The sequence below is a fragment of the Phyllobates terribilis genome, unplaced genomic scaffold (assembly GCF_046119375.1).
Source record: "Phyllobates terribilis strain yellow unplaced genomic scaffold, ASM4611937v1 Scaffold_11__3_contigs__length_659146591, whole genome shotgun sequence".
Classification (NCBI taxonomy): domain Eukaryota; kingdom Metazoa; phylum Chordata; class Amphibia; order Anura; family Dendrobatidae; genus Phyllobates; species Phyllobates terribilis.
In genome coordinates, this window is record NW_027362771.1 from 348,631,892 (window position 1) to 348,659,506 (window position 27,615).

Genomic DNA, 27,615 nt, shown 5'->3' on the forward strand with positions numbered 1-27,615 from the left:
TACATTGTAGCAAGTTCTCAGCTGGCCATCTACAAGCTGCACTGCTAAGTACTGAAGTACAGGGCACAGGAAGTAGTTATGTAACTGAAGGAATCCAGTGTAAATCACATCGGCCTAGCCGCTAACTACAGTTTAGTAAAAGCAAAAAGAAACTGTTTAATCAAACAATGCATGCCTTGGCACAAATCTATTCTAGGACATTGAAATAAAACCTGTGTTATGTATTAAAATCTGTCTACATAAAGCTCCCTAAAAACGTATGAGATATGTGAACATATTGTGTCTAGAAAGATAGCAGCAAAAAAGGGTGTATCCAGCACTAATTCCAGAGAAGTAGATTAAAAACTAAAGTTTATTAACAAAAAATGTCATGTATAAAAAAGCGCTGTAGGTGGCATGCACATTTGACATGCATGCCACCTACAGCGCTTTTTTAAAAATTACATTTTTTTTAATCATCTAAAAATAATTAGGATATATGGCACTCTGGAGGCGGTGCACGAATAAGGGTTTCACTCCGTATATTGATTATACAAAATATTCGGCACTCAAAAATATGCAGATAAAACAAGTTCCTTTTTATTGTTTCATAAAGGAATCCAAAATTTACCTGATGTTTCGGCCCTATGTATCTGGGCCTTTTTCAAATGTTATAACACAAACAAAAATAAATACAATCATATACCAATAAATCAGAAATTCTTCATGATATGCATAGTATAATATTAATTTCCAACAAGATTCATTCTGTATCTCTGAAAAAAGAGAAATATTTTTACATGATTAATTATCTTACATTATTTATTTAGGAAATTAATAGTGTATTATTTTAATCCAATAATAGGCAATACCCTAATAATTAATCCTTATATACGTTATATATCATATAATATTAAATTCATCATGAAAGATGTATATAGAAAGTTAATCGGGAAGTCATTGAAACAACTATTGTGAGCCACCTCCTGTGGTTTAATATAGCATAAATCACTGAAATCAATGAGAATACAGAAAAAAAGGAAAAAAGGAAATGAAGTCCTTGGTAAAATATATCTACAATATGGGGGTTACTCACCGGATTGAAATCCTCTCAGATGGGGGTAAAAAGTGATGGTATAGCGCTGTGAAAAGCAGTAAACTGCTAGAGATATAGCGCACACTAGGCCATATGTCTGGAATTCTTATATATCTTCCTAACTGGAAATTACCGGGTAATGACATACCGGGTAGTGACATACCGGGGTTAGTTTCTGGCTGGGGAGATATATAAGAATGCCATACATATGGCCTAATGTGAGCTATATCTCCAACAGTTTACTGCTTTTCACTGCGCTATACCACCACTTTTTACCCCCTTCTGAGATTATTGCAATTCGGTGAGTAACCCCCATCTTTTCAGAGATACAGAATAAATCTTGTTGGAAATTATGTGCCTGTTATATCCTTCTTTTCTTTAGTTTCTTATTACTGAATTTATTCCAGCTACACAAAGTCCAAAACCACTTAGCGTGCATGTCACGCTGTGTGCACAGTCACTTATTGCTAACCAATAATACTAAATGCAACATATATATTTGTGCAAATCACATAAAATGTAGCCAACAAGCCAAAACATCATGCATTCATTAAGACTGTAGTGAAAACTAAAGGCCTTACCACAACAAGTGTTAAAGCAGTCAATGAATGTCAATGTCCAAGAACATTCAGGGCAGGGAAGGGGAATTACAGTAAATGTTTAACCAGATAATTCTTGTGCCATGTTATAAAATCCTAGAATAGTAATAAGACACAATACCTGGAATGTCAGTGCTTAATGTCAGTCGCTCTGCCTGGAAAAAAACACATTAAAAACAGTTTTCCGAGGACTTGAAAAGGAAACATTCAGAGGGTCTGCGGCGGAGAAGTGTGTGGCTGGATGTAGGGGGCCGGAGCCTTACATGCATCCAATAACAAAAGAGTTCTTGTCCAAAAAAAAAACCCTTTAAGCAGAACAGCTGCAGATTCCCTACAAGCAATACGGCAGAATTGAACGCTGTATACTGGACAAAGAAGGAAACACTACTAGACTTTAACTTTAGGCCAAACCTCCCTGAGAAAGCACATATACCATCCAGCACATTCCTCTGGATATTAACACACTAAGCGGTCAGGCATTATCCCCACGCACAAACAGATGTATTCTACCAGAGAACAAATCAGCCATTACCAAATGTATTTCCTAAAATATGCAAGTGAGTTTTGTCCTAATATTTTCAGATAGATATCAGATTGATAAAACAACATAGACTGGATACGAGATATAATTAAAGGGATTGTCAGGTCTTCGGATAAAAATCTGCAGTCACTTTAGGGGCAGATTTCCCATAAGGCCAACCTAGGGCGCAGCAGTCAATTGATTTTCATCAGTTATTTTCACTGATGAAAAAAGAAAAAGTTTCCCCACCTTCTCCTATCTGTCAGTGAAAAATGGACATCAGATGGATGGCATCCGAATGCTGCCAGATTTTTTCACTGATCCATAGACTTGCATTGCCAATTTTGATCTGACACTCAGATGACTATCAGACATTCTCTGCGATTTTGCATGAGAAAAAATGTGACGTGAACAGCCCCATAGACCGTCATAGGTATGAGTGCTATCCGTGAAAAACATGAACAGCTGAAAAATAATCTGATAAAAATTCATGTAAAAAAAAATGCAGTGAAAAAAACACAAGTAACCTAATTTAGCTAATCGGTGCAAAAAAAAAAAAAAAACTGCAGAAAATCTGCAACATTAAAAATGCCCTAAGTACACATCATGGGAACGTAGCCTAAGGGCTCATTCAGATGTCCATGGATCTTGGTTCAATCACGGACTGGCTACGGGGCCCCCAACTGGAGCGTGACCGCTTCGTATATTTCTATGAGACTGTCACACTTGGGTTAAGAGAGCTGCAGTCAGTCTGTGCATTGCGGTTCATGCTCATACCAATTTTCACTGAGCAAGTTTTTTTCCTAGAGCTTTCTTTGCAGGCTATTGTTTGGAAAGTGCCTTGTTTTGAGAGGTTTCCTTCAGTATCATTGCACTTTCTTTTTTCCCCAGGCATTTTTCAAAACTTCTACTTCAGTAAAAAGAAAAAAAAAAGAATCTACAATAAAAAAAAGCTCCTTATATGAACAGCAAAGTGGATTTCCCATAAAAATTAATTGGAAAAGTTTTCCAAAAGTTTTTGAAGCACTTTTTGAGAATTTTGGAGAAGACTCACTCCAAAAAACTCAGTGTGAACACAGCCTTACGTGCAGAGTAGATAAATGTCAATCCTTGATGTTTTGCTTCCCTGAACACACAGGTAAAGGAAGTTGGGGGTATATTTCATGTTGTAATATTAGTATTATAGAATTCGGTCACGATTCATAAATAATATGGCAGAATGTTGACTATTATGTTGCATCCACACAGAACACCGATCGTGACGCATGGACTGTCTGCGGGTCTCCTAAACTTAACTTGACAGCCTCATAAACACATATGAGTCTGTCAAGTTTGGGTCATGAGACCCGCAGACAGTCCATGTATAACGGTCTATGCATTAATTACGGTAAATTAGACTATTTCACAATATAAATTGTGGTTACTAATCAATAGATTTGTTAGACTTGACAGGTATAATTACTGTGAAAATCAATGTCAGAATAACTGTATATACTAACAAAATGTATCAGCACATTGCGATTAATAAATTCATGAATTTCACTATTGCTATACACTTGAAAAATGTGAGTTACGTAGATAACATTTTTTAAATCAAAAAGTGTATAAGCCACCCACCAGTGACAAGGAGACCTCATTGGATGGACCCTAATTCTAGTGTCTCACCTCTTTATGACCCCGATTAATCAAGACGGGTGATTTTCTCACAAGTCTTGATGAGGGGGTGTGTTGGAGTCAGATGCTTCTGATTCATTAAGAAGCACAAGCCTGTTAGTGAATTGGGAGCGTTTGACGAGTGGCATGTGCCTCCTTGTGCCACACTAGAAATATTACTCCAGTCCATGACTGGAATAACATTTCTGGGGTAGGGAATGCCTGAGCTCATGACGAATCAGACCAGCTGTGGAGTCACACCACACATTTTGGTGGAGCTGTGAGAAACTGATATGAAAATGCCAAAAGCTTTGATTTTTGTGGCTATTCAAAGCAATTTACACCAGAATTCTGTTGAAAATGCTTTGATAAGTCAGTCCTACAAGTCAAGACATATGTGCCTAACCAGGCTTCAAGTAAACTGGGGAAGAGGAAGGATCCAGGTTAAGCGCTAATTAAAACTTGGAGGAAGACTGGGAATGGTTCACAACCCTCAATGCACAAAACTAAAAAACATAAAATAATGACGAGACACCTCTAGTATTAAACTAATGTGGTGGTACACGTATGTATATACTGTGGTAAAGCTTGGCTATATGCAAGTTTCGGGTTGATTTATTAAACATCATAAATCACCCTAGAGTCCATAAAGTTAACACGGCCCATTTGGCATAACGGCAAGACAAAATGCAAAGATGTAACACAGTCCATAAATCGGCTGGAGTCTGGCCACTCAGGATTAGTCACACACGGACCAGCACAGCACATGTGAGCTCCTCTCTGGAGCAGGTTTCTCCAGACACTGAACAAGACCTGAGTGTAAAGGCTGGCTATTTAAGCCCAGACCACTCCCTGGATTGGAAACATGGTGGATGGCGTCCCACCCTGCACTTCGCCATCCCCTAAAAACATGCCCCTGTAAACCTGGGCCATTAACCTTCTTTGCACATAAAGTGCAGGAGAAACTTCCATGTTTCGCATCACTGAGACTAACAGCCTCAGTGAAACATATCTCCCTTTCGACACCCTACCAGTGACTTAGTCACATATTCCCCCCTCTGCCCAAAGCCCAAAGTTTTGGCACCTTCACTCGATAGACAGGGAATTCTAGACAGGGCATCTGCATTAGCATGTAATTTCCCGGGCCTGTGCTCCACCAAAAAACTAAAGTCCTAGGGGCCATGAACCACCTGGTCACTCAGGCATTTTTCCCCATCCTTTCCCTCATTCATCTTAGGGGAGCATGGTCTGAGACCAGTCTGAATTTGCAGCCTAACAGGTAGTATCTAATGGTATCAACTGAACACTTGACAGCAAGGCACTACTTTTCCACAATTGCATAGTTCTTTTCGCATTTACCTCTTTGGGTTAGACAGCTCCTATGCCAATGGCTGAAGCATCCGTCTGGAGCACAAGCTCTTTATGGAAGTCAGGCGCTATCAAGACCGGCTGGTTACACAGGGTGCGCTTCAGTTCTTGGAACGCGATCTCCGCCTCAGAAGACCACTTGGCCATCGCCGTCTTCGTACCTCTAAGTAGGTCGGTTAGGGGTGCCGCTATTGAGGCGAAATTTCTGAAAAATCGCTGATAATAGCCCACGATTCCCAGAAAGGCCCATACCTGTTTCTTGGAGGCCGGTTGCGGGCAATTCTGGATTGCCTCCACCTTGTTCATTTGCGGTTTTATTTCGCCCCTTCCAACAATGTAGCCCAAGTATTTCGCCTCTTCTCTTCCTATAGCGCATTTCCTTGGGTTTATGGTAAACCAGGCATTTCTAAAGGCATCCAGTACTGCCTGGACCTACTGTAGGTGGGTTCCCCAATCTGGGCTGAAAATCACGATGTCATCTAGGTATTTCTTATGTAAGCCTAGGATCCGGTCCATGGCCCTTTGGAAGGTAGCTGGGGCTACCTGTAGTCCCAACGGCATCCTAGTGTATTGAAAACACCTGACGGGGGTAGAGAAGGCTGTTTTCTCCTTGGCACCCGGGAATTTGCCAGTACCCTTTGGTCAGGTCCAGGGTAGTGGTGTACCTGGCAGGCCCCAGCCTCTTAATAAGTTAATCAACCCGGGGCATAGGGTAGGCTTCAAACTTGGACACTTCATTTAGCTTCCTGTATTTGTTACAGAAGCGCCATTCCCCGTCCGGCTTGGGTACAAGAGCAATAAGGCTGGACCAGATGCTCTTAGACTCCTCAATAATGCCCAGGCTCAACATTCTCCTCACCTCCTTGGAGATCACCTTGCAGCGGGCTTCAGGAATTCGATACGGTCTCTGGTTCACCCGTACATGCGGTTCGGTCAATATCTCATGCTCCACAACTTGCGTAATCCAGGCAATTCTGAGAACTGGTCTCGGTTTCTCTGCAGGAGCTCTCAGCACTGTTGTTTTTGGGTTATGATAGTGTCTCTGCCACTGTGACGTCCTCGACCCTGGATTCAGGATTGGCCACTAAACACATAGCTTCCACCGGTTCCCTGTCACGCCATTGCTTAAGCAAGTTGATGTGGTAGATTTGGTATGGCTTTCTTCTACCCGGCTGGTGGACTTTGTAATTAACTTCACTCAGTTTCTCGACCATCTTGTATGGCCCTTGCCATTTAGCCAGAAACTTATTCTCAACCGTGGGTACTAACGCTAACACCCGGTCTCCCGGACTGAATTGTCTCAGCCTTGTGGCCCAATTGTAGACCCTCGCCTGGGCTTCTTGTGCGTGTAGAAGTCTCTTTTTCGTGATATGAATCACCCTCTCTATCCGGTCCTGCATCTGGGCCACATGCTCGATGATGCTTCGGTGAGGTGTAACCTCTATTTCCTAGGTCTCCTTGGCTATGTTCCGAAGTCCCCGAGGGTGTCGTCCGCATAGTAGCTCAAATGGTGAGAACCCCGTAGAGCTCTCGGGAAATTCCCTAATGGAGAACAGCTTGTACGGCAGTAGGCAATCCCAGTCTCGCCCATCCTTCTCCACGACCTTCTTCAACATCGACTTCAAGGTCTTGTTGAATCTCTCTGCCAGTTCAACATAAAAGGAGTTCCCTGGTCTGTCAGAATCTCCTTTGGCAGACTCGTCCGGGAGAAAATATGCACCAGCTCTCTGGCGATACTTCTGGCGGAGGAATTTCTCAATGGTACCGCTTCCGGATACCGAGTTGCATAGTCCAATACTACGAGGATGTATTGGTGCCCCCAAGCGGACTTCACCAGGGGCCCGACAAGGTCCATGGCAATCCGATCAAATGGGACCTCTATGATAGGTAACTATACTAGGGGGCTCCGGAAATAGAATACGGGAGCCGTTAGCTAACAGGTGGCCCAGGACCTACAGTAGTTCACAATTTCACGGTGACATCCAGACCAGTAGAACCTCTGTAGGACCCGCTCCCGAGTCTTGTCTACCCTTGGATGCCGATCTAAGATGTGAGAATGGGCCAGATCTAACACTTTACATCTGTAGGGTCCCGGCACCACCAACTGTTCTATCACTTCCCCTTTTGGGTTAGTGACCCGATAAAGAAGTTACCCATTGAGTGAGAAATATGGGAACCTGGCGTCAGCCCCCCTCTCTTCAGTAACCCCATTGGTTACGGATACATTGTCAAAGGCATACTTCAAAGTAAGATCCCGCATCTGTGCAGTACCAAAGTTCCCCCAAGACACACCCAAATTCGGAACCTCCGGGGTCACTATCTCATCTTTGTCACCCTCAAGGACACACAGGGGGTACTCATCTGTCTCTGACTGTGATGGTGATGCATCATGGTGTAACCTGCTCCCGGTCGAGACACTTGGCACCCTCGCTTTCCACCACAAGTCCCAGAACAGTCTGAAGTCCCACCCTATTATCACCGGGTAAAACAGATCCTTGACTACCCCAACCTCATGGGACTCAGCTCCACAGTCAGTGTGTATAGTCACTCTGGCAATAGGGTAATCCTTGGGGTCCCCATGAATGCACCGCACACCCACGTTTTTCCCGGGGATCAACTGGTGTGGGAGCATGGCCCTTATGAGAGTCACCAAGCACCCCGAGTCCAGGAGTCCTGCCACCAGTACCCCATTAATGATCACGGGACAAGACTGTGGCCCCTCACAGGGCTGATAGTCCACACTGCAGGCAGGGTAGGCAAAGTAGTAACAGCGACATCACAGGCTACAGTCCATTTGTTCAGAGGCCACTCAGAATTAGGCACACATGGTTCAGCACAGCACATGCGAGCTTCTCTCTGAAGCAGGTTTCTCTAGACACTGAACAACACCTGAGTGTAAAGGCTGTCTATTTAAAGCACAGACCACTCCCTAGATTGGAGACATGGTGGATGGCGTCCCTCCCTGCACTTCGCTATCCACTAAAAACATGCCCTTGTAAACTTGGGCCGTTAGCCCTCTCTGCACCTAATGTGCAAGAGAAGCTTCCATGTTTCAGATCACTGAGGCTAACAGCCTCAGTGAAACATATCTCCCTTCCGACACACTATCAGCGACTTTGTCACAATACATACTGTACACAGTATGGCAGCACAATGATTAAAGCAGTGCTTTAAATGTAAGTCCCCTGCCCCTGTCATATACTCACCTTCCACTATCTTCATCGGTTTCCCCGCCGCTCAGGTCTATCTCCTGTGAAAAGTGACCTGTCGGTGCGCTCCAGATACTGCTGGAGTGTGCCGGAGGTCACTTTTCAATACACGTCTATGAGAGCCTCGTTTTGGCTCTCACTGACTTGTATTGACAGCTCTGAGCGGAGCTTCTGACTTACGGCTGTCGAAAGCTGTGCTCACAAGATGGCGCCGTGGGACCGGAGTGGTGCTGAAAACCAGGAAAGACACCAGTGGGTGAGTATATGACTGGGGGCAGGTGACTTACACCTAAAGCGCCACTCCTGCTCTGAAAAAAACAAACACTGTAGTGGTACTTTAATGAATACTGTATATGAATTCCACTATTGCTTTACAAGTAGAATGACCGAATAATCCTGATATTAAACATCTTCATGACAGGGCAAGTTTCTATGTTTTCACATTCTTTTTTTTCCTCTCCCTCTTCTAAGAGCTTTAATTTTTTTTATTTTTCCGTTGACATATGAGAACTTGTTTTTTGCCGGATGAATTGTTCGTTTTACCATACAATGTATTGAAAAAAATCCTAGTGTGTTAAAACTGTGAAAAAACACACAATTCCATCATTGTTTCGGGGGTTTTGTTTTTACAGTATTCATTATGCAGTAGAAATGACCTGGTAATGTGGTTCTTCATTTCTCTTTATCCGCTCAGCTCCTACATCGACATTGAGTATGGTCGGAGTGGAATTTTCTGTTCAGGCAATGCTTGCTCTAGGCACGTGAGTGAATATAGATAGTGGGAGCCAGTGAGGAAATGTAATTGAGGTGTGGAATGGTGCAATAACCACTTGATCGCCCCGAGGTTGCATCAAGCACTTTCATTTGCATAATGACTAAAGATAATTTTCAGCACAAGTGAGAGAAAAATTGTATAGTTTGGTGCTGATTTTAATAGGGACTAAATCCTCTATATAATTATTTGATAAGCTTTAATTGAGTTTGGGGTCTTACAGATATTGTTTAATTAAGACCACTACTAATGTAGCTTTGTCCTTTCTACTGTCACTTTTTCAAAAATGGCAACTAGTAACTGGAGAAACAGAGAATGTGGGGAGTTTATCAAGACCATCATGTCATATGCCAGTCTTGAACCCAAAGCCCACTAGAGTAAGCTGCGTGAAAATTATTAAGTGGCAAGGCATGGAAGGATTTAAGGGGGAGGGGTGCACTATTAATATATAGAGCCACAAATTATTACTATATGGAGACACAATGGGGGCATGATTACTATATGAAGGCATGGAGGGAGTTCTGTCACTAAATGGGGCAATATTACCTGTACCGTTCAGCTAATTGTCTTCATCGGCATTCAGCCATTACAGGGACATTAGCCTAATGTTATATGTCTTAATTCATTCATTTATCACATATAGATATGATGATTAACAGTGTTTGTTGCCCTTTGCTGCCATCTACGGGCCATTGTTATAATATGTTGTTCATGTATTATAGTTGTGATCTCCCATAATGCCTCTCTCTCTGCAACTACTCCTATCTTGTTTCCTCATATCCTTTCTTGTGATCAGTGCCATCTTGGCAGCACGTGCATCAGGACTGAGGAGAGGATTCTCCTGTTACCTATATTCCCTATCCTCCATCTTCCATGTTCTACCTCATCTTTATCCCTTCATATTCCCTGACATCTTACTTTATCTCACAAGGTACTGTGAATAAAATATGTTAATGTTCATCACTACATCATCCTTCCCGGGTTTACCATGTGCAGCTGGTCAAGTATAGGAGGAAAGGATAGCGAGTAACACAATGTGCCATTGCTTGTACACAGAGCCGTGCTCACATTCCTCAGACACTTCTCACCTATGTACATTGGTGGCAGAATGTTACCACATGGAGACACAGAGGGTACACTATTACTATATGGAGGCAGAGAGGGGGCACTAAAACTGTGTTGTATGGAAGCACATAGAGGTGCATTTTTATTGTGTGGGGAACCAGGGGGCATTATTACTGTCTAGGATACTATGGATATTTAAAGCTGTATGAAGTTTGTATAGAGTTGGGGAAACATATGGAGGGTGCTGGAAAAGCAATCAGCCTAAGGTGTTTGTATATAACATTTTGCAGAGTCATGTTTAGATATATACATTATCCCTCTCCCCCTATAAATAGCTGAATGCACATTATCTCCCCTCACCCCTGTAAATAGCTGAATGCACATTATCCCCCTCCCTAACCCCCTGTAAATTCCAGGATGCACATTATCTTCCTTCGAATCCCTTTGTAAATTACTGGCTGCACATTATCACCACCATACCCCCTGTATATAGTTGGTGCACATTATCCCTGCTATCCCTTGTTAATAGCTGGATGCACATTATTCCCTCTCTCCCCTGAAATAACTCGATGCACCTTATCCCGTCTCTCCCCTGTAAATAGCTGGATGCATGTTATCCCCTCTCTCCCCTGTAAATACCTTATTTTTTGGACTACAAGACACACTTTTTTCCTCCAAAATTTTGGAGGAAAGTGGGGGGTGCGTCTTACAGTCCAATACACATAAATAGCGAGGCACAGGAGGCAGGAGCCCTCTGCTGCTGCCTACACTGTGCCCGCTACTAATGAAAATGAATATTCACTGCTTCCCATGCCCATGGGCATGGGGAGCAGTGAATATTCATTTTCTTTAATAGCCGGCACACTGTTCTTGCCGCGCGGCTCCTGGTATGTATGGTACCCTTCATCCCTGTACAGTGGGTACAGAAAGTATTCAAACCCATTTACATTTTTCACTCTTTGCTTCATTGCAGCCATTTGGTAAATTCTAAAAAGTTCATTTTTTTCTCATTAAAGTACACTCTGCACCCCATCTTGACTGAAAAAAACAGAAATGTAGAAATTTTTGCAAATTTATTAAAAAAGAAAAACTGAAGTATTCAGATCCTTTGCTCAGACACTCAAATTTAAGTTACATGCAGTCCATTTGCTTGTGATCATCCTTGAGATGGTTCTAGTCCTTCATTGGAGTCCAGATGTGTTTAATTAAACTGATAGGACTTGATTTGGAAAGGCACACAACTGTCTATATAAGACCTCACAGCTCACATTGCATGTCAGATCAAATGAGAATCATGAGCTCAAAGGAACTGCCCAAGGAGATCAGAGACAGAATTGTGGCAAGGCACAGATCTGACCAAGGTTACAAAAGAATTTCTGCATTACTCAAGGTTCCTAAGAGCACGGTGGCCTCCACAATCCTTAAATGGAAGAAGTTTGGGACCACCAGAAGTCTTCCTAGACCTGGCCGTTCAGCCAAACTGAGCAATCGTGGTAGAAGACCCTTGGTGAGAGAGGTAAAGAAGAACCCCAAGATCACTGTTGCTGAGCTCCAGAGGTGCAGTAGGGAGACGGGAGAAAGTTCCACAAAGTCAACTATCACTGCAGCCCTCCACCAGTCAGGCTTTTATGGCAATGTGGCCTGACGGAAGCCTCTCCTCAGTGCACGACTGTAGCATCGGCGTCTTTGCCCCCTGCCAGGCAGAGACGCCGTCCCTCTCACCTCCTCGCTCCCCGCGCTCCCCGCTCGGCGTCCTCCAGCTCTCCTCTTCCTGCTGCTGTTGGCGCGCGCAGCATCCCGGGCACTGTGCTTAGGGCGTGCGCGTGCTCCCTCTCTCTTAAAGGGGCCACGCGCGCCGTCCTAAGGAGTTCCCGGCCAATTGCCAGAGGACCTCCCATATATAAGGCACCTCCTCCAAAATGGAGGTGCCCGAGCAACAGTTGTCGCACAGTATACTTACCTATGCTTCAGCCCTCAGGTCCCATTGCTAGCCTGACTAGTCCTGCCTGTTACCTGCCTGTTACCTGTCTGTTACCTGCCGTGCCTGCCAGCCCACTTACCTGGAAGCATCTGCCTGTTACCTGCCTGTTACCTGCCGTGCCTGCCAGCCCGCTTACCTGGAAGCACCTGCCTGTTACCTGCCTGTTACCTGCCGTGCCTGCCAGCCCGCTTACCTGGAAGCACCCGCCGTCACTTTCCGTGACCACCTGCCGAGCCTACCCGGAGGCTCCTACCGTCGCTTGCCGTGACCACCTGCCAGCCTACCTAGAGACTCCTGCCGTCACTTGCCGTGACCACCTGCCAGCCTTCCTAGAGACTCCTGCCGTCACTTGCCGTGTCTACCTGATAGCCTACCTGGAGGCTTCTGCCCGCCAGCTTGCCTGCTGTGCCCATCTGCAATTCCGGTCAGTCCCTGCCATCTGTACCGTGGGAGTCACCTGCTCCCTTACAAGGTCGTCCCCAGAGTAGCACCTGGTCCCTCTGCTCGGTCCCTCCCTGGTCACGGAGTCGTTAGCCGCCGTACGACAAGGGTCGGTCCGAGTTCATACTTAGTTACGCCCCTCTGGGTCCCTCCTTGCACCGCAGCACAGAGGTTCCACCTCCCGGACCCGTAACAGTTTGCTCGGGCCATGGAACCCGGTGGCCCCCAGGCCCCTTCGCTTGCTGACCTGTACCAGGAGGTTTCTCATCAGAGATCCCAACAGGAAACCATCCTGACCTACCTGCGGTCTGTCAACACTCACCTGGACACGCTGTCTGTACCACCTGTGTCCGCCCCAAGTCGAGAAACGCCCGCTCCAGCAGCGCCGCTGCCCACCAATACCACGGCATCCAACCCAGGCCCCCAGCTTTCTGCACCTCCTCGTTTTGGAGGCGACCCCGCTCTAGTTCGGGGTTTCATAAACCAGTGCACCCTGCACTTTGAACTCTTGGCACATCAGTTCATCTCCGACCGGGCCAAGGTGGCATTCATCATGTCCCATCTCACTGGGGAAGCACTGGCATGGCTAAATCCCCTGTGGGAGAGAGAGGACCCCCTGGTGTCCGACCTATCGTCTTTCCTCGCTGCTTTCCGGAAAGTCTACGATGAGCCAGGACGAAAATCCACTTCAGCCTCCGCTCTGCTACGTCTCCGCCAAGAGAGTCTCACCGTGGGCCAATATGCCATACGGTTCCGTACCCTCGCTTCTGAGCTTGCCTGGGATAACGAGGCTCTGGTGTCCGTCTTCTGGGAGGGTCTTTCCAGTCGGATTAAGGACAAGTTAGCCGGTCGGGACATTCCTACCACCCTGGATGACCTGGTGTCACTAGCTACCCGGATTGACATCCGGTTCCAAGAACGTACCAAAGAGACTACCTGGGAGAGAAAGTTTCCTCGCCTTGCTCCTACTTTCCAGAGACCTGCCTCTCAACCAGTCACTCCCCGGGCGCACTCGCCCTAACCTATGCAGATCGACCAGACCAAGATTGTCAAATCTCGCCAAGAATCACGCAGAGCCAAGGGGAGCTGTTTCTATTGTGGCAGTAAGGAGCACTTCATCCGTTCCTGCCCGGAGAAACCGGGAAACTCCAGTGTCTAGGACCGCTCGGAGAGGTCGTCCTAGGCAAAAGTAAGCCCTCTCCGTCCCTGACTTTGTCTGTCTCTATCTCCTGGGGAGAGAACCGTCACTTTGAAATTGCTCACCTGGATTCTGGAGCTGCTGGAAACCTCATTTCCCAGTCCCTGGTAGAGAGATACCGGATTCCCACCAAACCTTTGGCTGAACCATTGTCAGTCTCCTCCGTGGATGGAAGACTCCTTCCGGTGACCATCCTGCTCGTCACTGAACCCATAACCCTGCAGGTGGGAATGCTGCACTCTGAGAAGTCCTCCTTCCACGTGCTGTCCGGACTCTCTCACTCCCTATTGCTAGGTCTACCCTGGCTCCAGACACATGAACCCGTGCTGAACTGGCAATCTGGTGAAGTACTCCGGTGGGGACAGGATTGCCATAGGACCTGCGTGGTTCCGGTTCGCCCGGCTCGTCGCCCACCTACCCCGGCTAATTTACCCGGTCTATCGGCACCTTACTGGTCCTATGCAGATGTCTTCGGTAAAAAGGAAGCAGAGGCACTGCCACCTCATAGGCCATATGATTGCCCAATCAACCTGGTACCCGGCGCCACTCCACCTCGTGAACGTATTTACCCGTTGTCGTCGGCCGAAACCCGGGCCATGTCGGAGTACATCGAGGAGAATCTGGCCACAGGATTCATCTGGAAATCTACCTCCCCGGCTGGAGCCGGATTCTTCTTCGTCAAGAAGAAAGATGGTTCATTACGCCCCTGTATTGACTATAGAGGACTCAACCAAATCATGGTAAAGAACAAATACCCCCAGCCACTCATCTCCGAGTTGTTTGACCGTATTAAGGGAGCTAGGATCTTTACCAAGCTAGATCTATGTGGGGCGTATAACCTGGTCCGAATCCATCAAGGAGACGAGTGGAAGACGGCATTCAATAGCCGGGACGGTCACTATGAATACCGTGTGATGCCCTTCGGTCTCTGCAATGCTCCTGCCGTCTTCCAAGAATTGGTCAACGACATCTTCCGTGATCTTCTTTACTCTTGCATGGTGGTGTACCTGGACGATATCTTGGTCTTCTCTCTGGATCTTCCCACACACCGGAGGGATGTTCGTCAGGTCCTTAGGCTCAGGCAAAATCACCTCTATGCTCTTCGAGCAGACCTCTCTCCCTTTCCTGGGCTATGTTATCTCCCAGACAGGCCTACGAATGGATCCTGAGAAGCTCTCTGCTGTCCTAAAGTGGCCCCGTCCGGAGGGGTTGAAGGCGATTCAGCGATTCCTGGGCTTCGCCAACTACTATCGTCTCTTCATCCCGCACTTCTCTTCCCGGACTGCTCCCATATCTGCGCTCACCATAAGGGAGAAAATCCTAAGGAATGGTCGCCCGAAGCTGAGGAGGCCTTCCTTTCCTTAAAGCAAGCCTTCTCCTCTGCCCCAGTGCTGCACCGTCCGGACTGCAACAAACAGTTCTACCTGGAGGTTGATGCTTCCTCCTCCAGAGCCGGAGCGGTGCTCACCCAAAAGTCTTCTTCCGGGGGAATGGTAACCTGCGGCTTCTTCTCCAAACTCTTCTCCTCGTCTGAGCGCAACTACTCTATAGGAGACCGAGAACTGTTAGCCATTAAATTGGCGCTGGAGGAGTGGCGTTACCTACTTGAAGGGGCTCTATACCCGGTGATCATTTATACAGATCACAAAAACCTGGCATATCTCCAGAATGCCCGAAGACTCAATCTGCGTCAGGCCCGGTGGTCTTTGTTCTTCGCCTGCTTCGACTTCGTCCTACACTTCCGCCCGGCGGACAAGAATGTCAAAGCCGACGCCTTGTTCCGATCCTTCCTGTCCTCCGATCACGAGGAGGAGCCTATGCACATCATCGACCCCTCCAAAGTGATGAACGTGGCCCCCTTGGATCTGACTCGTCTTCCACCCGGTAAGACGTTTGTAGCGGTACCAGATCGTGAGAGGGTTCTTCACTGGGGTCATTCATCTAAACTAGCCTACCATGCTGGCCAAAAGAAAACCTTCCTACTCATTACCCGGCATTACTGGTGGCCTACCCTGCGCAAGGATGTGGTAGACTTCGTCTCGGCCTGTTCGCCCTGTGCCCGCAACAAAGTTCCCAGACATCTTCCAGCCGGTCGCCTCCTGCCTCTTCCCGTACCTGCTGCCCCGTGGCAGCACATTGCCATGGACTTTATTACTGATCTCCCTGTTTCTGCTGGTTGTACAGTCATTTGGGTGGTCGCCGACCGCTTCTCTAAGATGGCCCACTTCATCCCTCTGCCTGGTCTCCCATCTGCATCGGAGCTGGCCAAGGATTTCTTCCATCATATCTTCCGTCTCCATGGCCTACCCCTCCACATTGTGTCGGATCGAGGGGTTCAGTTCACCTCACATTTCTGGAGAGCTACCTGTAAGCTACTGGATGTCATCCTGGATTTTTCCTGCACCTACCATCCACAGTCCAATGGCCAAGTGGAGCGTATTAACCAAATCCTTACCAGCTACCCCCGGCACTTTGTTAATGCTCACCATACCGATTGGGTGGAGCTCCTACCATGGGCCGAATTCTCCTACAACAACCATGAGAGCGAATCTACTTCTAAAGCCCCATTCTTCATGGTCTACGGTCAACTTCTCCGGATTCCGTTTCCCATCTCCGCTTCTGTGGACAACCCTGCCGCGGAGGCTCTTGTCAGCGAATTCTCCACCATTTGGGAAAATACTAGGTCCGCACTTCTTCAGTCCTCCGAGCGGATGAAGAAACATGCTGACAAGAGACATCTGGATCTGCCTCAATTCCGCCTGGGAGATAAAGTCTCGCTGTCTTCCAATCATGTCTGACTCAAAATACCCTCTGACAAGTTGGGTCCTCAGTTCATCGGTCCATTTGAAGTTCTCAAACAAGTCAACCCAGTGGCCTACAAGTTAAAACTCCCGGCCACCTTAAGGATTCCCAACTCCTTCCATGTATCTCTCCTCAAACCAGTTGTGTTTAATTCTTTTTTCAGCAATCCAGGTACTCCCCCTGCTCATGTTTCCGCTGAGGACGTTTTTGAGGTAGAGAACATTCAGGCCACCAAGAGGGTAAGAGGAAAAACCTTTTTTCTGGTGGATTGGAAGGGGTTTGGCCCAGAGGAGAGAACTTGGGAACCCAGGGAGAACATTCATGCCCGCTTCTCCTTGAAAAATTTCTTTCTGGCCTAAAAAAGAGGGGGCGTAAAGGGGGGGGTACTGTAGCATCAGCGTCTCTGCCCCCTGCCAGGCAGAGACGCCGTACCTCTCACCTCCTCGCTCCGCGCGCTCCCCACTCGGCGTCCTCCAGCGCTCCTCTTCCTGCTGCCGCCGCGCGCAGCTTCCCGGGCATTGTGCTTAGGGAGCGCGCGCGCTCCCACTCTCTTAAAGAGGCTGCGCGCCCTGTCTTAAGGAGTCCCCGGCCAATTGCCGGAGGACCTCCCATATATAAGGCACCTCCTCCAAAATGGAGGTGCCCGAGCAACAGTTGTCACACAGTATACTTACCTATGCTTCAGCCCTCAGGTCCCACTGCTAGCCTGACTAGTCCTGCCTGTTACCTGCCTGTTACCTGTCTGTTACCTGCCGTGCCTGCCAGCCCGCTTACCTGGAAGCACCTGCCTGTTACCTGCCGTGCTTGCCAGCCCGCTTACCTGGAAGCACCCGCCGTCACTTGCCGTGACCACCTGTCGAGCCTACCCGGAGGTTCCTACCGTTGCTTGCCGTGACCACCTGCCAGCCTACCTAGACTCCTGCCGTCACTTGCCTTGACCACCTGCCAGCCTTAATAGAGACTCCTGCCGTCACTTGCCGTGTCTACCTGATAGCCTACCTGGAGGCTTCTGCCCGCCAGCCTGCCTGTTGTGCCCATCTGCAATTCCGGTCAGTCCCTGCCATCTGTACCGTGGGAGTCACCTGCTCCCTTACAAGGTCGTCCCCAGAGTAGTACCTGGTCCCTCTGCTCGGTCCCTCCCTGGTCACGGAGTCGTTAGCCGCCGTATGACCAGGGTCGGTCCGAGTTGATACTTAGTTACGCCCCTCTGGGTCCCTCCTTGCACCGCTGCACAGAGGTTCCACCTCCCGGACCCGTAACAACGACATATGAAAGCCTGCATAGAGTTTGCTCAAAAACACATGAAGGACTCCCAGACTATGAGAAATAAGATTCTCTGGTCTGATGAGACGAAGATAGAACTTTATGGTGATAATTCTAAGCTGTATGTGTGGAGAAAACCAGGCACTGTATGTGTGGAGAAAACCAGGCACTGTATGGCACCCTTCATCCCTATTTGTATGGCCCCCCTCATCCTGGTATGCTTTGCACCAAGCATACCAGGATGAGGGGGGCCATACATGCAGGGATAAAGGGTGCCATACATACCAGGAAGATGGATGAGGGGGGCCATACCTAGAGGGAAGAGGGTGGCCATACATGCAGGGATGAAGAGTGCCATACAAACCAGGATGAGGGGGGCCATATATACAGGGATCAAGAGTGCCATACATACCAGGAAGAGGAATGAAGGTACCATACGTACCAGGAAAAGGGATGAAGGTGCCATACGTACCAGGATGGGTGTGAGGGGGGGCATACATACCAGGATGAAGGGTGCCATACATACCAGGAAGAGGGATGAGGGGGGGGCATGCATACCAGGATGGGGTATTGGGGTGCCATACATACCAGGATGGTGGTTTGGGGTGCCATGCATATCATGATGGGAATGAGTGCTACGTATAACAGGAAGAAGGGGGCCATATATACCAGGATGGGGGATATTAACAGAATTGGGGGCATTACCCCTACAACAGCGACAGCAGCAGACCCCCTCCCAACAGGGCATCATGACCACATTTTTTGCTTAATTTTTTTTTCTATTTTCCTCCTTTAAAACCTAGGTGCGTTTTATGGTCTGGTGCGTCTTATAGTCCGAAAAATACGGTAGATGGATGCACATTATCCCCTCTCTCCCCTGTAAATAGCTGGATGTACATTATCCCCTCTCTCCTCTATAAATAGCTGGATGCAGATTATCCCCTCTCTTCACTGTAAATAGCTAGATGTACATTATCCCCTCTCTCCCCTATAAATAGTTGGATTCAGATTAACCCCTCTCTCTCCTGTAAATAGCTGGATGCGAGTTATCCCCTCTCACCGCTGTAAATAGCTGAAAGCACATTATACTGTCTCTCCACTGTAAATAGCGGCATGCACATTATTCCATCTCTCTCCTGTAAATAGCTGGATGCACATTTCCCCCACTCTCCCCTCATCCCTCTCCCTAAAGGCCATACGTCCACATGTAAGAGTGGTAGACTTTATGGTCATGTTCCTGCCCCTGAAGACACCAACAACGTTTTGTAAATAATTGTATTGGCCCATGGACCCAAAGTACTTGAACTCTCAGTTCCGAGGTCCCAACCTGATAGCGAAAGCAAGAATCTATCGTTCATGGCAGTGGGATGCCTTACTTAAATTCGCTGCAGACATTCCTGCAACGTCCGGAGCGCAAGGCACGGTACAGGTACTATGAAGATTGACATATCCTTTGGCGTACAGGGGATATGGACATGGAACCGCGTGTAGGGAAGGTAATGGATCCTGGGTGTACTGCGGAACTGGACGGGAAATCCATGGGGCTGATGGAACCAGTAGATGTACAGATAGTCCAGGAGGAACAGATAATAATGCTGAAAATGTAGTGTAATAAGGAAACAAGAAGTAAGAAGTGTTGTGCCCTATACTGTGTGTTACAATCTGATGAACTTGAACTGTCCAGTAAACGTATGTGTTAAAACTAACTGGGTGTCCCCTGATTTATGTGCGGTGCCTCCTGTAGATGGAGGCCTGAAGACAGCGGAGACCGGCGACCTACAAGTGAATGTGACACACAACACACATCACAGAAAATTAGGACTGGGACACGATTTTCCTGTAAAGTGCCAGGGTGAAATTTAGCAACAGCTCGCCCACGGCAACCGCCCTCCAGCACCTTACATTTGGCATAGTCGGTAGGATAGAATCATGCATCAAGAAAACTTGATGGATGCGGGGAAGGTTTCTCTGAAAATAAAAATGGCAATGGCAGCTAAGCCCAAGAGGGCGGGTGGTGGCGCACGAGGCAGAGGACTGGGACATAATTTTCCTGTAAAGTGCCAGCGTGAAATTTAGCAACAGCTCGCCCACGGCAACCGCCCTCCAGCACCTTACATTTGGCATAGTCGGTAGGATAGAATCATGCATCAAGAAAACTTGATGGATGCAGGGAAGGTTTCTCTGAAAATAAAAATGGCAATGGCAGCTAAGCCCAAGAGGGCGGGTGGTGGCGCACGAGGCAGAGGAAGCTCTGCCCATTGTGGGCATTGGCAGATCAGAAGAGCGCGAAAATCCATCCGGCCTTGGAAGAGGCCTATCTGGAGAGGTCGGCCAGTAGTGAGCGGTACCAGGTCCCAACGGGCATGGTGGAATAAAAAGAAACCATGCCCATTGAAGTGAGCCAATGGAGAGTGAGCTGAGACTCTCTAGAAACGGGCAGGTGAGCCGAAAGTAGCTCCATCCCAGGAACAGGCGGAGCAGCAGAGAAGTAAACCCCCGGCAGAGTGGGCCGGCGCCATTGTTGCTGAACGAGGAGAAGAAGCAGGAAGATATGGAGCGCTACGGGTTCCCTGTAGAGAGAGATGGCTAGTTCTATGGCATCACATGATGGACCGAGATGGACCGGGATGGTCAGACAGGCAGCAGAGTATGGCCCAGATAGAGAAGGAGGTGAAACCGAATGGGCTGATTGAACCTAAGGTCCCAGCAGAGGTCCTGAGACCAGAGCCGGATCCCAAAGTGGAGGGGGCCGTGTCAGTGTGGCCAAGGCCCTATGGCAGGGCAGAGTGGCCGAAGGCTCTATCTGCATCCCGGCCAGTGAGTACACAAGCCCCTAAAGATGTACCGGTCCAAGAAACAGCTCCCATCCTCTCACCACAAATGTATATGGAAGAAGCCCCAGCCCTGGACCCCCTAAGACCAAGTGGGTGGCGAGAGTTATCAAAGGGAAGAAAAGGTGGGAGAAGTGGATAAGGGCCCAGCTGGAGCGCCCCGGAGGTGGAGAGGTCTGTGACCGGATGACAAGTCGGTGCGTGCGGTACTTTGATGGTGCAAAGGGTACGGCTTCGTCCAGGAGGGTTGACCGGTAGCCAAGTGTATGTAAGTGCCGGTTCCAGGTCCATTTTGCAACAAGGGGACTGCATTCGCTTCATAAACGAGGACAGGCAGCAGGGGTGGTAAGCGGAAGCGGTGACCCTTGTGTGGCCAGAAGAGAACCCTCAGGTGGCGCAACCGGAGGAAGTGAACCATCATGTGGCCACCCAACCACTGCAGGAGATGCCCACTGCAAGAGCTCCTACACCCCCGAGTCCTATACCCCTGTGCCCAGTGGAACGTTCTTGCAAGAGTAGTGGAGAGACAGTTTCCAGAACCATGTCTTCCACAACAAGTATAAGGGCCTCTGGCCTGACAGAAGCGCCAGGTACTCTGGCCATGGTCTGCATGTCCTTATTCCCCCACATACATGGGGAAGTCTGGCGCCAAGGAAACGTGGGTATAAGAACGGTCGCATTATCCAAAAATGGTGACTGGAAGTAAAGGGTTGGCTCTGTAAGTTGTGCTCGGTGCATGGTGAAAAAAAGAGGAGGAACAGTTGAGCATTTCTGTGGGCAGAAGACACAACATCGACCGGGATTCCCAGTGTTAGCCAGAACCACTGAGGAGTTTTTGTGTCTCCCCCTCCAACTGCTAAAGGGTTTCAAACCCTTTTCTCATTATGGATTGTGCACATTGCTCTTATGGACTCTGCCCTTCACTTCTCCACGAACTTTTCCCCAAAGAATGGCAAGCCAGACACAAAGGCAACACTGTGTAATTAAAGGGACTTTTGTTCACAAAAGGGGAAGGGAGGAAACGGACAACCCAATGTTCCAGCAAGGTCAGGACTTTATGAACTGTGTCCTTGTTTCAAGGACGAATGTTTGGGGAGGGGGAATGGATGACCCGATGTCCTAGCCGAGTTGAAGATAATGGACTATGCCCATGGACTGATGGGCCATTGTTTTGCGGGCCTAAGGTTCGATGATTTAAAAGTACCTTAGACTTGAATGGATATAGTCATGTAGTTGCAAGGGACAATGGGCACCTGCCCAGTCCCTAGAGCTAGGGGAACGGTAGGCTAACCCTGTCGCCCGGATTACCCCAGATGGTGGAGATGCCGGGGTCTCGTATAAAACTGTGCTCCTATAAACTCTTATCTGTTCCCACCCCCACCCAGGGAAGTGTGGGACAAAAGTGTATAGGATAACACAAACTAGACAGACAGGGGGAAACAGACAGGGATAAAAGAAAACTACAATCTAACAAATACACTCACAAAACAATAGAGTGGGAATTATGAGAGGAATAGGTGGGACAAACCAAATTGAAGCAGATAGGTCTAAAAACACACAAAACAACTCCATGCAGCAATCTTCTGATAAACACTCCAAATGCCTGCTCCAAACACTGAACTTCTCATTCAACTCCAAATCAGGTAGTGGTAAACTATCACAGGCAACTCCCAAGTGCCAGTTGTGAGTATATATACCAGAGGAGAGTGGCCAACACAGAACAGCTGAAACAATTCAGGATGGAGAACTCCAGGAGACAAACAGAACTGATTAACCCTTGCAATAACATAGCAAGGAAAAACCTGCACTGCTTATAGGATGGTGACGCAGTTCTAATTAGTGCAGGGGTTCGTGTAACCAGATGCCGGGATCTTCTGACCCCTCTCTGTTGCGGTATCCCCTTGACAGACATGAGTTCTACGGTCCTAACCAAGATGACCAGCTAATCTAAGTAATGCGCAGGATAGTGATTCATGTGAAACTAGGCTTTGGGTGCTTGACCGGTGAGAACTTGTAAAACTTAAATACTGTGTATGAGGAGTTGGAACATGCCCATGGACTGTTGGGCAGTCGTTCTTGTGTTGGCCTATGGGCCAAAAGAATTTGACCTCTCAGTTCCGGGGTCCCAACCTAGTATGACTGGGGTCAGTGCTGACCGGCAAAGGGCACTATATACCTCTGGAAAAAGAGAACATAGCGGAGGCTGGAGGCCTAAAAATGAGTGTGACACCCCCCCACACACACACGACAGCACATTGGGACTGGGACACAATTTTCCTGTAATGTGCAAAGGCGACATGGAGCAGCTTGCTCACAGCTACTGACCTTTGACACCTTATGCATACACACAATGCAAGCTCAGAAGGCTGTAGCTGAGTAGTGATGAAAAATGTAGGGTGACTGGCACCGGGTCCGCCCAACTGTCGGGCCCCATAACAGTAACGTAATCTGTACACCTCTGTCTGAAAGTATTATTTATTATGAATACTGCAATATAAGAGATGTTTTCTATCCTGGTATTGTGGATTTTGTAAATGTTGGTATTATTGATGGGTAATTATGGTATTAATGGTGGTATCATTTGGTCACTATGTGGTACTAATAAGTTGTCGTGATGGGGTGGTATTATTTGTCACTTGTATAATGATATTTATGGTAATATTGGTCTTGGTATACTGGATTTTGATCAGTCACAGAGTGATGATTATACTGGTCACTTTCTTTTTTTGTGGTACTGATCAGCCAAAATCCACAAGTGCACAATTATATTACACACGTACACAGAATTTCAGTCCCAGTCTGACACTGATTCAGGCCACGAAGCTACAGAGTTTTATAATTATTTAGAAAATAACTTTTTTTCACATTTTTGCTTGGTTAATTATTGAAAACATTTTCAGTTACTAGTATGACTTGAACCATAGGTCTTTGATAATACTGGTTGAACTGGAGGACAAAGTACAAGATATGTAAGATCTGAAAACTCGTTCCATATTTAAATCCATTGATGAGTTTGCAGTAAGATAATCTTTTGCTCTTACTTTTGCAGGATGTATCTCATGCTGGTGATAGTCAGCTTACTCCCTATAGGGGTATATATAATTCGGAAGATATTCTCGGTATACCTGTGGGAAGACTTAAAGTTCTTCTTAAAAATGATGTATTATTTCAAGAAGATGGAAACGTCAGTGCAGAACCGTTCTGCGCCTGGAGTGTTGGATGTTTTTTTACAGCACGTGTCCACAAGACCTCACAAGACATTTATTTTATACGAAGATCAGGCCTATTCGTACAAGGACATAGATCTGAAAAGCAATCAAGCAGCATGGGCCTTACGCCAGTATGGAAATAAGAAAAGTGACAATTGTGTTGCCGTCTATATGGCTAATGAACCTGCATATATCTGGCTTTGGTTAGCACTAGCCAAACTAGGGTGGCCAATGGCTTGTCTAAACTACAACATACGAACAAAATCCTTTCTTCATTGCTTTCAGTGCAGTGGGGCTAAAATTCTGATTGCAGCTCCAGGTGAGACGTATACATTGTCTATACATTGTCTGTTACAATTGTACTATGTTTGGTGTTTATATATTTCCAGTATTTTTTAGGAATTGCCTATTTTGGTTCTTTAGGAAAAAAGCTATTTTGTTTTATTTTTATATTTAGTCTTTCTACCAATACATTACAAGAACCAAAACCTTTTTATTTTTCTGTCCAAGTTGTCATATTTTTGCTGTTTGAGTTATAAATTTCAAAAGTATCATTTTGGGGTATATAATTTATTGTTTAATGGGGTTATCCTCCTACACCTATCTATTGTCCACAGGCTTACTGATATGAAAAATAACAAATTGAGCTTTACTTACACTCTGCGGAGTCAGATCTGCCTCTCTGCTGTTGCTCTGGTGTCGGGTGATTGGCTGCAGTGTTGTCGACAGGTCACGACTGCAGCCAATCAATGAGTCATCCACATTTGCTGAGCTGTTGAACTCAGTGATTGTCTGCAGTGCCGTAGATGTGATGTTACCAAACAGCAAAAAATGATCAACAGAAATCAAGGCAGCAGTCAAGAGACAGTTCTGAACCTGGGAGGGTAAATGAAGCTCAGTCTGTTGTTTTTTTTTCATATCACTAAGCGAGTGGGCAAAAAAAAATTTTTTTTGCCACTTTTTTAAGAAGCTGCCCTGATAGTCAATGCACACAGCTTCATAAATCTGGTCCAGATTTCTGCCAAATTTAGCAATATTTTCTATTGTAAAGTTTAAAAAATCTGTTTAGAAGTTGTGGGAAAGTATGGCACAGAAATTGAAACTTTTGTGCAGTTTGCATCTTTTTGCAAGTTTGTGTGCAATTTGCTACTTTTTGGCACTTAGTTTACACCAATAATTGCAGTAAACTGCTTGATAAATGTGTGTTTACTTACTTTACAACTACTACACAATAAAATCCGATACTCAAAACTGGCCTACAAAATGCAGTACTTCAGTAATAACATCAATCCGATCAAAAAAGAATTATAGCTGCTTATAACATCTTTATTTCATACATATGTTTAAAATAGATTAAAAACAGGAGAAGTAGCAAAGGAATCCCATAAAACAGGTATCATATAATATAAATATTTAAAAAGTTGTAGGCAGGATATATACAACCCCTGGCAAAAATTATGGAATCACGGGGCTCGGAGGATGTTCATTCAGTTGTTTAATGTTGTTGAAAAAAAGCAGATCATAGACATGGCACAAAACTAAAGTCATTTCAAATGGCAACTTTAGGGCTTTAAGAAGCACTAAAAGAAATCAAGATTAAAAACGTGGTACTCAGTAAGGGTCATTTTTTTCATGGGCCAAACACCGCCATTTGGCACTGTTTTATTGGGATAAATAACAGTATTATAGTGTAGGCTGTTGCAGATGAAACAATTCAAAATGTCTGTTGCTTAATATGTTTCTTTCTTTGTTTTTTTTCATCTAAAAAATGGCAGAAGCAGCAGGAGCCCAGCTATAAGTAATGGCTGGTTCCCATCGCAGATGGTACAGCCAGCGGTTCAGTGATCTACATCTACCTTGTGGGGGCATAGAGCTTAATTGTTCTCTCTGATATAACTCCCCAAGCTGACTTTCAAATCCAGTACAGAGGAACATGACCCCAAGCTGGGCGGTGTGGCTGCATTAGTATTATGCACAAAGCCTATTAACTAAAATAAGACCAGTGCATGATACTTTCTTGCCATCGCATGGTTGTCTTGGCATTTCTACTGCCCAACATACAATTGTATCCTGCTCAGAAAATCATACAGACAGCTGCATTGGTAACATAATACCATATTTTATTCTCTAAAGGCTCATGTCCTCATCCCTGTTATGAAAAGATGCATGAGACCCCTGCTTTATTTCAGTGGCTCTGACTCTATCATATGAAGGCATACAAAGGATTTTTTTCTGTTAGGGTATGTGCACACGATCCGGACAGGCAGGGCTTTGGGTGCAGAATACTTGCGTTTTATGAACGCAGGTGAATCCGCATGCGTTCATTGATCCATGCAGATTCAACACATTCAACACATTCAATACATTGTAGTGATCTTATTTCTCTTGCGGAGACGAGCGACTCCACAAGAGAAATTGACACGCTGCGATCTTGAAAGACGCGCCGCATGTCTGTGTCCTCAGGTGCACGGAGACGCATAGTGGACATGGGATTTCTAGAAATAACATCCACTATGCTGTAACAGCTGGCCGCTGCGGCTCCTGATCTTGGGCACATACCCTTATTCTGCATGAATATAGCACTGATATATAAGGACTGCATCTGCCATGTGTGGATCTTGCAGTGGAAACCACCTGAAAAGAGCTTGTGTGCAAATAGCCAAGTAGAAATCTTGACAAATTGAATGAAATGAAGTTTATCGCTTGAAAATTCATGAACAACACACTGTATATGTATATGTGAAGCATTTGCATTCATGGATCATTTAAAAAGTTGGTTATTTTAGTCTGGAATTAAATAAAAGATTAACTGCTACATAATATATATATATTTTTTACGAGAAGAATTGAAGGCTGCTGTGGAGGATGTGCTGCCCGCTCTGATAGAAGATGGGGTCCAGGTGTTCTACCTGAGCAGAGACTCACCTACTGAAGGGGTTCAAAGTTTACTTGACAAAATAGACGCCGCCCCTGAAGAGCCCATTCCTGAATCTTATAGGTCCGCCATTACACAAAATTCTCCAGCTTTGTATATTTACACATCTGGAACCTCAGGTAAGTTGTCCTTTTAGAACTGGGACTTTTCTTCCCCTGAAGGATTAATCAGCTATTTCACTTCTTTGCTAGTGCATGTTACATGTTAGAGTAGTGCAGTTATTTTTACTGGTTACAAAGCTTGTAGCTCTGGGCTTTATCTATATTCTAAATGCCTTTATCACGGTGAATGTTCACTATTCAGGTTTTAGGTCCAAAATTTGCCATTAAATTATTCCAAAATATACATGTATCTGTCTAGGGAAGCTGTGGTTTTCTGGCTTGATAAGTACGAGGAGGTACCCAAAAGAATCTGCACGGCACATACGAGTTGCACATATGTTTTTGGTGCCCAACTTTTCTGAGCATGTCACCATGTAGCCCAAGCCTAAAACACAAGTTTAGTAATGGTTCTTCCACGTTAAGGCCACGTGCACACTGCATAATTGTTGACCAAATACTCAATGTGTGCAAATGGCCTAAACGAGGTGAAATAGCAATAGATCGAAAAAAAAAAATTGTCAAGACATTCTGCAAGATTGCAGTCGGAGCATTGATAAACTTGTGGAGTTGACTGGGATTTCATGGAGATCCTG

At 46.3% G+C, this 27,615-nt stretch overlaps 2 protein-coding genes across 5 annotated transcripts in view; one reads left to right on the forward strand and one right to left on the reverse strand.

Moving 5' to 3' along the window:
- The window catches only part of HYKK (hydroxylysine kinase), a 46,450-nt gene extending 44,369 nt beyond the window's left edge, over positions 1–2,081 (reverse strand). The window contains exon 1 of one of the 2 annotated variants that reach the window (XM_073652868.1): positions 1,796–2,081. The gene's annotated coding sequence lies outside the window, so the exon portion shown is untranslated. Of the gene's footprint in view, positions 1–1,656; positions 1,767–1,795 lie in introns of those variants that run through there. The other variant, XM_073652869.1, reaches the window with a different exon arrangement.
- Positions 1–27,615, forward strand: part of LOC141166305 (long-chain fatty acid transport protein 2-like) — a 228,447-nt gene that overhangs the window by 25,435 nt on the left and 175,397 nt on the right. For 2 of the 3 annotated variants that reach the window (XM_073652865.1, XM_073652867.1), the window contains exons 2-3: positions 23,827–24,305; positions 26,831–27,040. In XM_073652865.1, the coding sequence (XP_073508966.1) occupies positions 23,828–24,305; positions 26,831–27,040 (688 nt within the window). In that variant the 5' untranslated portion in view covers position 23,827. Of the gene's footprint in view, positions 1–23,727; positions 23,747–23,826; positions 24,306–26,830; positions 27,041–27,615 lie in introns of those variants that run through there. The other variant, XM_073652864.1, reaches the window with a different exon arrangement.